Here is a 16,104-nt window from a genome sequence, read left to right as displayed (position 1 = left end):
AATGAAACAAAGAGATAAAGAAGAAAATGTGTAATCTAGCATCCTATTATCAATTTCTACACTATAGACAGAAAAATCTATTAATGTGGAATAAGTTCCATGAGTTAAATGAGGTGAAAATAAAAAGGCTCAATTTGCTGGCTGCAGACAAGGATATCTGAGCCTCTGATCCCCAGTTGAAAAGAATTTTGATAGGAGATACTCTGTTTCAAGCGGTGTGATTGATCTGGTTCTTTTTCACAATCACATCAAGCAGTAACATTTCTCATAAAGTAAGTGAACTTTACAGCTCATACAGACTAGTCCATTTATGCATGACATTTCATTTGATCCTGTAAAATGAAGTGATAAGATGAGTAAGTAAAATATGGAGGATAGTAAAACAAGCAGTTGCTGTTTCAAAACAATCTTTTCTTGTTTTTTGAACATGATTTTAATACATAGAAACAAAGAGATGGGGTTAAAAAAACCCTGAAACTTGAAAGATTAAGAAGATTGCATGAAGAACTCCTTCCATTGTAATATAGAAAGCCTGTAGGCATACTAATATAAGCAATACTCGGCTGAAAGGCCAACACAGAAACAACTGCACTTCAGTGACTTCACATAAATTTAGTTGCACCGTGTTTGTAAAGCAATTTTAAAATTATAGTACAAGGGTTGCCAAATGTATTGACCCTCTGAGCCGCAAATGACAATCTTCAGAAGTTTGAGAGCTGGGGCGCACCTGCCAGAACTCGGAGCTTCAGCCCCGTGAGAAGCATCTGTTGGGGCTCAGGGCTTTAGCTTTGCGGGGAAGGGGGTTTCAGGCCTTCAGCCCCATGGGAGGTGCCTCCCATTCCTTGGGGCTGAAGTCCTGCTCCTGCTGAAGCCCTGGCAGGTGTTCCCCGTGGGGCTGAAGCCCTGAGATCCCCCTCCCCACTGGGCAGAAGTCAGAGGTGATGCATGGGGAGGGCCTGTGGGGTCACGTTCCTCCCCCATTTCCCTGCCCAATTTTTGCTAGGGTTTGCTGACCCCACTCAGTCTCATAGTGTCGCCGGGCCTCCTCCCTGCATGGCAGCTGCTGGAGCTGGCAAATTGAGAGCTGTGACCATGGGGAGAAGCAGCAGCAAACAGCTAGGAACTACAGGGAGTGCCGCTGCTTTTGCTGCTGCCTGTCCCTGCAGCTCCCAGCTGTTTGCAGCTGCCTCTCCATGCGAAGCTAACACCTGGGAGCTGCAGGGAGGGGCCGCTGAGGGTAAGAGGGGGGGATGTACCTGGGGGTTGTGACTCAAGCGTTTGGGGAGGCTGAACCTTTACATTTTGTCCCCCCACTCTCAGCAGCCACCTGTCATCTCTGGCAGAAGCCCCTCACCCCACTGCAGGGCAGAAGCCCTGAACTCTCCCTGCCAGTCTGGTAGGTGGAGAATGTGGGGGGCTCTGCGAGCCACACTTTAACTATGCAAGAGTCGCATGTGGCTTGCAAGCCGCAGTTTGGCCATCCCTGCTGTATACCATTGCAACAGACAGAAGGACAAATATATTACCTTTTTTCCTATTAATGTCTAAGTGTATTTTAGGTCAGTTATTGTACCAGTTGAGCCTGGCAAACCCTGCAGATGTTTAAATGCATCTTCAAGGATTAAATGACCTAGATTAAATAGTAGTAGCTTTTCTGAGTTGGATTCTGAGGCTGTATTTGTGTTGTAGAAGTAAGAAAGAACACAAGTTAGGGGATTGGCTAACTTGGTAGACTCCCTTCGTGTTTTCAAATAGTGTTTTTTAATCAAAACTTCAACTGTTATGGAGATATAACGGTAGCACATTGTAAAGTTAAATCAGGAACCACATTCTGAGAATCCATGGCCTTTGCTTAGTAGAAATGTGTATATCACTATGGGGCCAGGGAAGATGCATGTTAGTCTGTCTTCAGCAACTCTTTCTGGGTTCTTTGGTTCCACATTTTTCTAGGGGACTAGAGATAGGATGCTCTCAGTGGAGGGTCCTCTGCTCAGAAACTAGCCCCCACCTTGTCACTTCACCAAAACCCCTATTTTGTTGTCCCTTCAGGGCACAGTGCAAGGCAGTCTATTTAGGGCCTAATCCAAAGACCATTGAAGTGAATGGGAGTCTTCCCATTGAGTTCAGTGGCCTCTGGATTAGGCCCTTAAATTTCTCAGTATTGTTATTTATCACAGGATTATTGCTCTTGATATTTGTCTTAGAAGGGGAGATTGTCTGTGGTTATTGCATAATGTGTTTCTAAAAAATGAAATAGCACCCGGAGGCTTGACTGATGGGTGCAATTTTATAACTCAGAATAGTCGTTTGTAAAATAAGAAGCCAATAAATAAATGGGAGCCACATGCCAGCTGTGTCTGAATTCAGTGGGAGCAGGATTGGGCTCTGTCTGAAACTATTATGATGGGAGTAGCTGCTAAGAGAGAGAAAGCACAGATTGTTCTGGACTTTTTTTTTTTTTTTTTACAGAAGTTTGAGCAAAGGTTTGACCACTTTGGTATAATCACCAGAATTTGTCCCATTGTGAGGAAAAGGAGAAAATTTTGAAAAAAGTACACTTTTTCTTAAATAAAGTGAAAGAGGATTTCTAAAATGCAAGCAGTGCTTTGTTGATCTGGTTATGTGACCAATGATGTGTTTGGAGAGTGAGATGAATAGAAGAACTGATTTTTGTTACTGATTGATCAGAGGATTTCATAACTGGACTGGTTAGCACAGCTTTTGTGACCAGATACATTCTGAGTATTAGATATATTTCTATTGCAGTATTGTAACAACTAAGATTTTGTTTGCCTTCTCTCCCCCCCCCCCCCCCCCCACCTTTCGACTTTGAAAATTGTCTTCAAGGTTATGGATTAAAAAGCCACGTCCGAACCCATACTGGAGAGAAGCCCTATCGGTGTACGGAGGAGAACTGCACCAAGTCATTCAAGACTTCTGGGGACCTGCAGAAACATATCAGAACCCACACAGGTACAAGGAGTCTTTACAACGGTCGCTCTCTCTCTCTCTCTCTCTCTGCTTTCTTGGTTCTTTGTTTTAAATTAAAATCTATTTAGATAGACACACTATAGAAGGAATTTAACCCTTTGCTTGTTGAGTGACTTGTACTTGTGAAATCAGAATAAGTATACTCTGCCTTAGCCCACAACTGCTCTCAAAAGTCCCCTTTGAAGCCTACTTGACAAAACAGTGTTTTAGCATTGCAAACACCGTTGCAAGTCCTTAGCACAATAATAATGCTCCTCATCTCAACATACAATTTTTTTTGGAACAGTGCATAGGCCTTCACACTGCTATTGCAGTTGCACTATCTTTGAACCAGGTGCATCACCATTGCATCTTACACTGACTGAGTCAGTCTGCACCTTTGCAGTGCCACTGTGGATAAAAAGTACTAGAATTGCAGCTGCAGCAGAGCAATTACTCCTCCCAGTGCCAACTCTAAGTGCTGCTACTCATCCTCCAGTGACAGTTTTGTCATTTCAGAGCTAGCTGTCAAATATCTTGCCTACCAGCTGTGTGCAGGACCAAGAACTGTGGTACTCCGCTTGTCTTGGCTCTTCCTTTTCCCCAACACCCTCAGAGCAGCAGGGAAGGACACAAAAAGATCATGCAAAAAAACAAAAAAAAAACAGTTTTATTAAAACTTTTCAGTTGTGTAAAAAATAAAATCTTTTGGTGTGTCCCATACAGAGGTGGATCACTTGAAAACTAAAAAGAACAAAAATCCCTTATTAGCAGCAGCTATATGCATGGAAGCACTATATGCACACACCATCCACTTACTATAATAGTTGTTGTATTGACAGTCTGTACCTCTATGGAATGTCACCTTCACTCCTGAGATCTGAAAAAGGGACATAAATTTAAAAATACACAGCCAGGATTACCACCTAACCCCTACTCAATCTCTCATGCCACTAAATACCTCAGGATAGTGCTCCAGCACCTCCTTGTTCTTCCTCCCCCAACCAAATACCCTTGAAGAGAGAGAGAAGAGTGGGCCCCCAGTTTATTAGATGGGGTGGAATAGCGGGGAGCTTGTTGGACCACATGGAGGACGTTCTTCCTCCAGACCCTGGCCTTGACCTCTCACATCTCTGGATTTTAGAGATTAAAAAAAGAGAGAGGGAAGGAAACCCTTAGTTGTACTTCAGATCCAGAAAAGAGAATCAAAACCACGGGCAAACAACAATTATAAAAACTATTGAAAGAATAAAATCATTCCATCTTCCTGAGCTTCCAGATCCAAAGTCAATCTGCCAGTGGGCCAGGGGACACTTGTGATTCTTCACAATGATATCTGTGTGAGGGCATACCAATGTTCATCACCTTCTCCTCCCAGCTCATATGCAGATCTTTGTTGAGAACTGAATCATATTAATGCAGTCATTACACAGTGCAGACAAATACACATTTAGATATCATAGATTAGGGCTCTCTAAATTTTTCATAGGATGGACCTCATCTTAATAGAAAAATTGTCCGGTGGACTGCCCCTCCTCTCATTTTTGCAATCACATATATTTGACAATTACAGCATTTGCTTACATAGAAAAGTCATATTAGTAAAGAATGTTATGTATTTTAATGCAATTTAGCATCTGCAACTAAGGAATTGAGCCAGCACCATGTAACCAACCAGCTCTTCACAGACCACCAGCAAGTCTTTCATAGTTCATCGATGGTCCATGGACCATAGTTTGGGAACCTCTGCCACAGACATTGGATGCTTTGCCAGGAATTATGAATATATGCAACAGTACACAGGCTCAGCAGTAGTTGCAGTGAGTTCTGTTTGTGGATAAACAGAGTGATGCACGCAAAACAGGATGACTAATGTGGATGCACTGAACCAGTGCAAGTTGCACAGTGCAGTTCTCTTCTGTAGACAATGCCAGAGTCCCTCAACCCTGATTGGCATTACGAACTAAAGCTGATATTGATCAATGCACGATCTGCTGGTAACAACAAAAAACACATGCCTTCATCAGTGATGAGGCACCTGACATAGTCTGCATCACCAAAACAGGGAAGGATGACTCCACAAGCCCTGGGTTGGTGCACTTCATTCCCCCAGGTTTCTCCATATATCACAGACCTAGATAGCACAAGAAGGCAGGTAGTACTGCATTCATCTTTTCTGCAAACCTGAAATGCAAGAGATGTGCCTCAGGTAAGACCACTTCATTTGAACTTATTCATCTCACAGTAGAAACCAGAGCCAAAGCTAACATAGATTTTATGCTCACTTACAGACCACCGCAGACTAAAGGGTTCACAAGAGAGTTCACTGATACTTTGCCAGAGATGATGGAGAGATACTCCAGACTTGTCATCCTGGGAGATTTCAACAAGGCCACTGATACCAAAGCCCATAAACTCATCTCCTCACTTCCCTCCCGAAGGTGATCACAGGTCATTTCTGGTTCCATCCACAAATCCAGTCACATCCTGGACCTGACCTTCAGGCTTTATGTCAGGATAGAGAACATCACAACCTAGCCACTATTTTGGACAGATCGTTGTATCATTAGGGCAGTGGTCTCAGACTTTCCATTGCCCACACAACAAGAAAGACTAGTGACCCTGATTCAACCATGAAGACTCCTGGACTCCAACAAATTCCATAGCCTTCTAAAGGACAACAGTACCCCACCTGCAGAATGAGCAGTTGAGGACCTGGTGAGTCATTGCCATTCCACAGTGGTCTCAGCCACTGCTGTGCTGGCCCTCAGTTGATCCCCTTCTCCCCATCACCCATACAGATCTTGGTTTTCTGACACACTCTGTTCTGGATGAAGGGAGAAGTGGTGGAAACTTGAGTGCCGATAGTGGACAACAAAGGCTGATTCAGATAGCATGAAAAAAAAAATTCCTCAAAGCCTATGCTGTGGCTGTTACAGGCCAAGACCTCTGTTGAAGCTGCTAAATCTCACCCCAAAGAGCTATCCATTGTGGTAAACCTCTTCATCAGTCCTGAATGCCAACCTGCAACAGAGCCAAGCACCAAACACTGCAAAGAATGCCACTTTGCTGAAAAGATCATGGACGTTTTGAGAAGCCGTCTCAAGCAGCATGGATCTGCTCCACCTCCACTCACCAACCAACATCCCACCTGCATTTCCAGAATTCAGTACATTCACTGAAGAAGTTTTGTATACCCTAAAGGAGACTCGACGCAAGCCTTGTGACTCCGACCCATGCCCTTTTTGCTTGTGAAAAAGAGTTGTGAACAACTGGTGCCACTCCTGACTGAAATAGCCAATGCCTCATTTAGAGAAGGAATCTTGCTCCTTCAAACGCCCAATAGTTTGACTAACACCTGAAAAAACCCACCCTGGATACTTAAGTCCTAGTCAGTTACCATCCTGCATCAAACCTCCCATTCTTAAGCAAGATCAGAGAAGAGCTAGCAAAAGGCTGACCATGCTCATCTAACTGACCCTAACATTCTGACCCAGCACAGTCTGTATTCAGGGCAGGACACAGAACCAAAACTGCTTTATCGGCACTGATGGATGATCTCCTCCTTTCAATGGATAGGCATCCATTCTCATCCTGCTGGACCTCTCTGCAGTATTTGACACTGTTGACCATGAGATTCTGCTGTCTCGCCTGAGAGGGGTGACATGAGTCTAGGATAAGGCACTAAAATGGCTTGAGTCCTCCCTGGAAGGATGTTTCCAGTGAGTAGTGATGGGAAACTGCAGCTCTGTCACTAGACCCTCACTTGTGGAGTTCCTTCCACAAGGATCAATTTACTCTCTGGTACTTTTCAACATCTACATGCAACTAGTAGGTGAACTAGTTAGATGACATAGACTCAAGTGCCAACAATATGCAGATGATACACATTTCTACCTATCCTTTACCACATACAACCACACTACTTCTACCAAGATGGCCCAGTGGTTGGATGAGATCAGTTCTTGGATGAAGAACAGTTGGCTGAAGCTGAACCTGAGCAAGACAGAGGTGATGCCAGTGGGCAGAGGGGAGTATTTTGAAGCGCTAATAACCATGGTGTAGTCTTCATGGGTTGAAGATGCACATCCACAATTTGTCAGTTTAGTCTGTAGTGTAGGAGTACTCTTTGATCCCTCACTGGTGCTGAATTCTGACATAGCAGCATCCAAGAGTAATGCTTTCTACCGTCTCCGTCTGGCTAGGAAACTTCATCCCATCCTGGCCAACTAAGACCTAGCCTCAGTTATTCATGCTTTCCCCTCTCGTCTGGAGTACAGCAATGCAATATATCTGGGCATGATCCCTTCAGCACTTAGAAAACTCCAGTTAGTACCGAATGCTATAGCGCATCTCCTCAAAATCACAGGCTACCTGGAACATCTCAAACCTCTCCTTGACTCTCTATATTGGCTTCACATAAAATCTTGAATCAAGTTCAAGGTCTTCAAAGCATTCCATGACCTGGGTCCAGGTTACCCAAAAGATCTCCTAAAGCTCTGGGATGAAGACCATGATGGACAACTCTTCTCCTCTGGCCCAGTGGAACTCTCAACAGTAAAAGTAAAGCTCGTCTGTGCGTGAGACCGAATTTTCTCCCGGGGTGATCCAAGACTGGAATGAATTCCCTCAGAAACTAAGGACGATCACAAATCTCACCAATCCACTCCAAGTCCAAGGCACATTTCTTTGACTTTGCCTTCTCTAATATAAACACGTAGCACCAGGTATATTTTTATTAAAAATAAAGCCACACATTATCTAAACAGGGCACTTCACTGCAAGTGCTTCTCCCTCTGGAGAGAGGATGAGAGAACAAACAACATGTGACAGATGTGTAGCCATGTGGCTTAATGCACTACTGAAAGGTGTTCTGATACTACGGTGATGAGTGCTGTATAAAAACCTATATAGAAAGGAAACCCTCCCTATAAATACTGAGCCTTTTCTTTTCCTTCTCCCTGATGAGACTCATAGACTTTAATGTCAAGAGGGACCATTGTGATAATCTATTCTGACCTCTGCACATCACAGACCACAGAACCTCACCCACCAATTGCTGTAATATACCCATAACCTCTGTCTGAGTTACTGAAGTCTTACTGCAACTCGCTCCCCAAACTGCCTCAACCTGATTCTCCCTCTTCCTCGTTGCCAGTTCTCCCCCAGGCCCACTGATTGCTGCCAGACTGGTTTCTCCACTTACACAGGGGTCTTCCCTGACCTCCCTGGTCTGGTTGAAAACTAGTAGTTGCGAGATGATCAGCTGGAAGGGCATATCTCCAGGAATTAATAATGGTTTCTGGTAGTGGGGAGGAGAGCAGGTCTTGTTCTCGAAAACAGTTCTGACCTGCTTTATGTTTCTGTTACTGTAACCCTCTTTAAACTAGACTAACGTAGACTAGCTAACCCAGCAAACCCTGCGCTCTGCCTTTGAAATAGCCATCTTCCAGCCACCTGGAAACGGTCTGTTTTCTAACAGTTAAATTAGAAACACAAAGGGCTGGGTTCACAAACAGGTTATGTGACATTCCTGCAGGCATTCTTTACACTTGCACTAAAAAAACCTGACTTTAAGAAAACACTGTTGCTGGGCAGGTCTGGCTCCAACTCTGCTCTTTTCTACCTGTAATTTGATGTGCAGTGTTCAAGGAAGAATGGTAGAAACCATGGCAACACTACATTGCGACATGCACATTTAAAACACACACATACATCCTTTTGGCAGGAAACTGACAAACTTTTCTAGAACTGTTGCTTTAAAGAATTACTTACAGTTTCCTCTGCCAAAGAGCTAACTGCTCTGAAGTTTCCTGGGAGTTAACGTCTCTGTCAGGGCTTTTTTTTATTTCTGTCTTACAATAATGATCTCTGCCCCTCCCTTCCCCCCCCCCCCCCCCAAAAAAAAACCCTTCCTCAGCATGTGGGGAGGCTACCAATATAAATAATTTATTACATGATTAAAAAAAAAAATCAATGTGGCCAATTCAATCAAGGTGGAAGTGGCCTATTTTCAATAGTTGACAAGAAGGGGTGAATTAGCACTGACCCCCTCCCCCCCCCCCACTTGGTAAGGCAACTCCCATCTTTAAATGTGCTGTAATATATATACTGCCTACTGTATTTTTCACTCCATGCATCGGATGAAGTGGGTTTTAGCCCACGAAAGCTTATGCCCAGATAAATTTGTTAGTCTCTAAGGTGCCACAAGGACTCCTCGTTGTTTTTTGCTGATACAGACTAACACGGCTACCCCTCTGAAACCTATTCTAAGGTGCCGTGTTTAAAGTTCTATTACACAAAATAGATTTGTTTAAAAAAAAAATAAAGGCAGCCATGTCTGTAATGAATTTGCTTTGGTATTTTGAAGAAATAAACTAAAATGTCAGGGATATTTATCTTTAGAAAGTTGTTTCTGCCCATGCAGAGTAATAGTTTTTATTAAAGAGTTTTGACTATGAAAAAGTTTTAAATTAAAAAAATCCAATTATATGCTAAATCACTAAAACATTTTTGACACTTTGTCAATTTCAGCTTATAAATGTACAAATTGTATAATATGCTTACATTTGATAATGTGTTTTTTAAATAGTTTAAATGCTTATTTACATATTAAAGAGCTTTGAATGGGTAGGCGTCCTTAAAAACTATTGAATAAATGATACACATTTGTAATACCTTTAATCTAAATATTTACACCATTTTTGAGAATTTTGCTGAAAGGCTATATGATTTCCCCAGTTTCAGCTAAGTATTTAGTAACAATGATTCAGCTAGTCTCAGCAGAAGATTTGTTAATTCAATATGTTCCTGATATTTGTGTTCAAGCCACAGAATGCATTTCCATAAAATACTTTTTCCCAATATTATCATGAGCTGTGGAAGAGACTCCATGTGTTGTAAGGGCCAACGATTCTAAATATTTTTGTATTCTAAATCTATCACTTTGATGCTGGTTGCAAAATTGAGAAGGATTATAGGCAGAGCAATTTTAAGAAAATACTAACAAATTTTTTAAAATACCAGTAAGCAGTTGGCAGTATGTGTCTAATTAAAAATAATATATATATATATTCCAAATGAAAGACTGAACCCCATTCTCTGTTGTGCAGGTACATGCTAGAGTAATTGAATTCTGCATATCTAAACTGCCCCTGTTGTTCAGTAGAACATCATTGACTTCCTGTTCTAAACTGATGTATAGTAGTGCTATGTGCTGTTATATAGCTACCATATTTACCCATAGAGGTGGCTACATATTAGTGATGGACTATCCATGCTTATAGTTTGTATACTTATTTTAAGGACCCAGGTCTGCAATCCTTATGCGAGAAGTCCCTTTTTACACAAGTAGTCCCAGTGACTGAGTAAGGTTGGCAGGATTTGGTGCTAAATTTATAACGCATGTTTGGTTGTTTCAAGATGAAGGATTCCATAAAAATGTAGGATCATTTTCTTGGAACACCCACAATACTCAGATAGTAGGATCAAGCCCTAAAATGTTAAAACATTTTCTTAAGGGTTTATGTGGTTCTATTGGGCACACCAGTTGAGCTCCATAATAACAAAAATAAATTAAAATAGTTAATTTCATGGTACCATATTGGTTAAAAAATAATATAAAACAGTTCCAAATAAATCTTGTAAAATGGACACAAAACATATCAATATTTAACTGTTGAGGGCATAGCTGCAGTTCTCTGCAAATCCTTCATACAGCAGGATATTGTGTTGTCTGTATACTGTTTATCAAAAGAATGTTTGGAAAAATGTGTACAATCAAACCCTAACCCCTTCACGTGATGTTAACTTTATTAACAAAGGCCCTGATCCTGCAATTTTCATCCACGTGGGTAAAACCCCTGGGCCCATGTGACTCCTAGTGGTCATTTGGATCCACCCAGGCAGATGTGATTACAAGAACAGGACCAAAGACAGTAAAAATCAAAATAAAACTCTGTTCAAACCTTCTCCCAGACTTGGCTTCTTCTAGGGGTCAGCCCACATTCTAAATCCTCTCTTTTTTTAATATAGGTGAAGTTACAAATCATCTCCCTCAGTAATTCAGCAGAACCAATTTAACTATTTTCCCAGCAGGACTAACACCTGCTGACAGAGTGGAGTGTTTCAGGCAAAGACTGCCAGCCTCTTACATATTTCAGTATACATTTATTTCTTTCCTTCCTGTAGTATTTAGGACACAGTTTTAGTTCTTAAATAGCAAATCATTATAAAAAAGAACACAATTTTTAAATGCTCTAATTATGATTGACTAAGGGAATGAATTGCTTTGTGCTACAACTCTTCAAAATCAGCTTATGCTGCATGTAAAAGTTCACATATTAAAAGCTTAAATTAATTTTATGAAATAAAGTGAGCACTGTTGATTAATTTATTTCTATAAAATGCTGGTCTTCTCTGTGTCTTCTGTAATATTTGCACCTCTTTGCACCTCATTGTGTCATCATGCATTTATACAGTCTTTAATAGTAGAAAAATCATATTCTTCAAGTATGTATCAGTGTGAATCCCACTGTATGTATTCATGCACCTGGTGTGAGAAAACAGAGTTTCTTTGAATAATAGTGTCTGTCGGGGGCCACTCATGCCCTCTGTGCCTCCTCATGCCCCCGTATGAGGGCATAAAGGGCAGTGTGGCTCCCTCAGTTCCTTCTTACCACCCATAGCAAAAAGATGGAACCTGGCAGTGTCTGACCTGCTAATTTTAGCTTTGGCTAAACCTTCTTGAAGATCCTCTAAATATAATATCTAATATCTTCAGAAGTCTTAGGATTACCTTGATTTTTCAACTGCTGTGATAATTTAGGCCTATCTTGACTAACAACTAGATTCCTCCCTCATCTCCCAAGCACTCCCTGTACAATACTTCTTAACATGGCAATCTCAAAAATTGCAGGCTTTAAGCCGTGTCCATCCTGCAATTGACTAATTTCCTTAAAAGTAAGTGCCTCGTCTGTCTAGGAGAGTCACACATAATGACATATGCTCAGTGGGCCTGTCATTCTCTGCTGGGATGCATAAGTCACAAGACATGAGGCTGAAACTCTGTCTTCTGGAACGATCCATGAAGGTCTCCTTGAACCTTGAGGAGATGAGCTCCAAGGTATCCTCCTAATGGACAAGCCAGTGTTTATCCAGCACCCTGTCTACCAGACAAGCTACACTGAATACCAATGCAGAGAAAATGGAGCCGAGAATGGGCCAGGCACTAGCACTAAAGCTGATCCCAACATCCCTTGCATTGATTTGGGCACTAACACCTCCATTGTCGACATCTGACACAAGGGACCACTCTGAATGGGACACCAAAAGGGACTGCTCCAGGTAGAGCTTGGATGTAAGGACAGACATTGCAAATCCTTTGGAGGGAAATCCACCAGGCCCTGCTCAGTTTCAAGGGCTAGAGAGGAGGAGTATCCTAAAGTGCAAAAGACCGTGTCAGCACTGATCTTGGCTCCAGTGGTGCACCCCTTGGTGTTGATGTCAAACACAGAATAAGCCTGGGGAGAACTGGAACAGTCATTGGTGCCAAAGCACCTGCTAGTGCCAGTACAGACTCTGGAACTGAGAGCACCACACACTTCGGCAGCATCCCGAAGGAAATCTATTCCTCACCATTGGCGGAGCAAAAGTTCTCCCTATCTTCAAATAGAAAATCTTCTCCAGGGAGGTCACTGGTCAACACCATGGAAAGGTCTATCAGCTTTCCCTGCAGGCCTGCACCACCACTGATTCATAAGGAAGGGCACTGTACTAGCCAGCACCTGGTGAACAAACTGTACTTGTTATGCTGACAGGGCCTAAATAGGGTTACTGGGGCCCACCAGCCAGTCTTTGCCAAACTTGAGGAAGAGGTCACTCTACCTATCAGCATCTCTTGCCAGACCACATATGCCTAAATATCATGAGGAATCGGATCTGGGGGCAGAGCAATATCAACGCTCTTTATCACCACCAAAATACCAGTAGAGTTCAGGGGAAGAGGGTTCTATTCCTAGTATTTCCTCATTCCAAAGAAGAAAGGGGGTCTTCATGCTATTAAGGGGACTCTATGAATACATTTGTTGTCTCAGGCTCAATATAGTAGCAATTGCTTCCATCGCTCCATCTCTCTGAGCTCAAGACTGGCTCATAGGTCTGTACTTACAGTATGCATACTTCCATATAGCTATCCATCTGCCCCCCAGAAGAATCTAAGATGCACAGTGAGGCCCAACCATTTAATCAGAGAGGATCCTACCCTTCAGATTCTTCTCTGCAGTAAGAGCCTTCACTAAATACTTTGCAGTAGTGGCAACGCATTTAAGGAGGCAGGGAATCCATGTCTACCTGTACCTTGATGATTGGCTCTTCAGAGTCAGTTCCCAACAGGAGATTGCAACGGCTTTGGGATACATCCTTTTCCTGTTCTCTCAACTAAGACTCCTTGTGAAGAAATCCTCCCTTGAACCATGGGAGATGATAGAGTTTATAGGTGTTTTGATCAGTTCCACATCAGCCAGAGCCTGCCTACCAGAAGACCAATTCCAGTTTCTCCAGTGGGTGGCAAACACCCTAAAATTGAACCCCAAAATGGTGCACACATGGACTCTTTGGCCATAGGTTTGTGTGCATGTACATGACACTGTTTGCCAGACTTCACCTCCAGTCATTATAGCTGTGGCTGAGGTCCATGTACTCCCTGTCCAGACATCACATGAACAGGAGGGCCACTGTCCTGCCTCTGGTCCTACAAGAGATCCCTCGGTGCTAAGACCCAGTGAACATGTGGAAAGGGGTTCCCTTCTTTGTTCCCTCCCCAGCTGACACTTGCCACACACATTGCAGGAACAGCCTGGGTGCCCACCTGAGCCATTTGCAGGTGCAAGGAACATGGTCTCTGGATGATGTAAATTTTGTATATGAATGTCCTGGAGCTGAGAGCTATCAGACTAGCCTGTAGAGCATTCCTGCCTGTTCTGCAGAACACCACAATGCAAATCCTGACTGACAACATGTCCACTATGCACTATATACATACCAAACAATGAGGTGCCTGATCTTCCCATCTCTGCCAGGAAGCCATCAGACTCTGAATGTTGTGTCCCCAACACAAGATTACCCAGCTTGCTATATACCTACCAAGGGTCGGCAATGATCTGGCAGACTTCTTAACCAGGCATGCAATGACCAGCCACAAATGGTCACTGTAGGGTCTATCATGGAGCCATTATTCCATCAATGGGGGGACCGTGCGATAGACTGTTTTGGCACAAAAGACAACACCAAATGATCAAACTTCTGCTTAAGAGAAGGTGAGAGTCTTGGCTCATTACAGCTGCTTTTTCTTCCTTTTGGTGGTCTTGAGGGATGCTATATGCTTTTCCACTGATTCCTGTAATCCCCAGGATAATATCCAAGATCTGGTGAGACAAATTTGCGGTCATCCTGATAGCCCCTGACTGGCTAAAGCAGTATTGGCTGTCAAACAAGATACAGATGTCCATGCAGCCTCCCCATTCCTCTGAGCCTGCCTGGACATATCTTAGAATCAAGATCAGAACTTGCACCCAGACCTGCAGTTGTTACAATGATGGCTTGGATACTGGCTGGGTGAGCACTGCTGACAAGAGACTGGTCCCTGAAGGTTAAGAAAATCCTCATCCAAAGCAGGAAATCTTCCACCAGGAAGATTTACTTCCTCCTAATGGAAAAGATTTTCCATCTGGGTATTCCAAAATAATATGGACCCAGTAGAGGTACAGATACCAAAGTTCCTTGACTATACACCGCTACTAAAACAAGCTGGACATTTTAACTCTTTCAAGGTCCACCTACCAGCAATATCAGTATGTACACCCTGGTACAGTTACAGTCTATCTTCTTGCATCCAATGGTATTGAAATTCCTTAAGGGCCTGCTTCATGCCTACCCTCCAGCTAGAGACCCTACTCCTTTGTGGAATCTCTGTCATCCTCCTGCAACTCACAGAACCTCCCTTTTAACCACTGTTGAATTACTCAGTACACCATGCAATCAGGGTGGTCTTTCTGGTGGCCATCACTTCAACCCCAGAGAGTCAGAGAGCCTCCAAGCCCTCATGGGTAGTGTGGCCTACACATCATTCTGTAGGGACAAGGTGGTGTTGAGACCACATCCCAAATTTATCCTTAAGGTAATCTGAATCCTTCACTTAAACCAATCAATTGCCTTGCCAGTCTTCTTCCTGAAGTCACACTCTGGATGTTGCCAGGGCTTTGATGTATTACCTTAAAAGACCAACACTTCCTATCTTCCCGCCTCTTTGTGGCCATTTCCAGCCCATTTAAGGGCCAAACCATCTGATCACAGAGAATCTCCAAGTGGATCTCAAAGTGCATTTCCACTTGCTGTCAGCTGGCTGGCAAGCCTCATTGACGCACACTCCACTAGGGCAGGGGTTCTCAACCTTTTTCTTTCTGAGCCCCCCCAACATGCTATAAAAACTCCACGGCCCACCTGTGCCGCAATAACTGGTTTTCTACATATAAAAACTAGGGCGGCATTAGGGGGTAGCAAGCAGGGCAATTGCCTGGGGGCCCCCCATGAAGCTACATTGCTCAGGCTTCAGATTTAACCTGGGTGGCAGGGCTCAGGGACCTGGGCTTCAGCTCCATGCAGTGGGACTTCAGCTTTCTGCCCTGGGCCCCAGCAAGTCTAATGCTGGCCCTGCTTGGAGGCCCCCCTGAAACCTGCTCGAGGCCCCCTTGGGGGCCGCGGACCCCTGGTTGAGAACTACTGCACTAGGGCATAGACTGAATCTACCACCTGCTTCAGGAACATTCCAGTCTCTGAGATCTGTATGGCTGCAATGTGGAGTAACCCACTGGGTTTTTTTGTTAAACATTATTGCCTTGACATGGCAGCCAGGGCAGATGCCAAGTTCAGGAGGCAGTGCTACAGTCATTGTTTGACTGATATAACTGGAACGCCTCATTCCCACCATCCAGAGAGGACACTGACAGTCTCTAAAAAGAATACCTACAGTAATTGTGGCTCTTTGAGCTGTTGTAGTCAGTGTGGATCCCATAACTTATCTTACATCCCCGGTTTTCAGAGTCCTCAGCAACATGGGCTTTGAATTGTGAGGGAACT

General features: G+C 43.4%; 1 protein-coding gene across 1 annotated transcript in view; it reads left to right on the top strand.

Moving 5' to 3' along the window:
* Positions 1-16,104, top strand: part of ZNF143 (zinc finger protein 143) — an 85,500-nt gene that overhangs the window by 46,319 nt on the left and 23,077 nt on the right. The window contains exon 10 of the mRNA XM_065403089.1: positions 2,848-2,973. Within this exon, the coding sequence (XP_065259161.1) occupies positions 2,848-2,973 (126 nt within the window). The remainder of the gene's footprint in view (positions 1-2,847; positions 2,974-16,104) is intronic.

Source organism: Emys orbicularis, chromosome 4, assembly GCF_028017835.1.
Source record: "Emys orbicularis isolate rEmyOrb1 chromosome 4, rEmyOrb1.hap1, whole genome shotgun sequence".
NCBI classification, from domain to species: domain Eukaryota; kingdom Metazoa; phylum Chordata; order Testudines; family Emydidae; genus Emys; species Emys orbicularis.
Note: the sequence above shows the minus strand (reverse complement) of the source record. Positions and strands in the feature narration are given on the sequence as shown.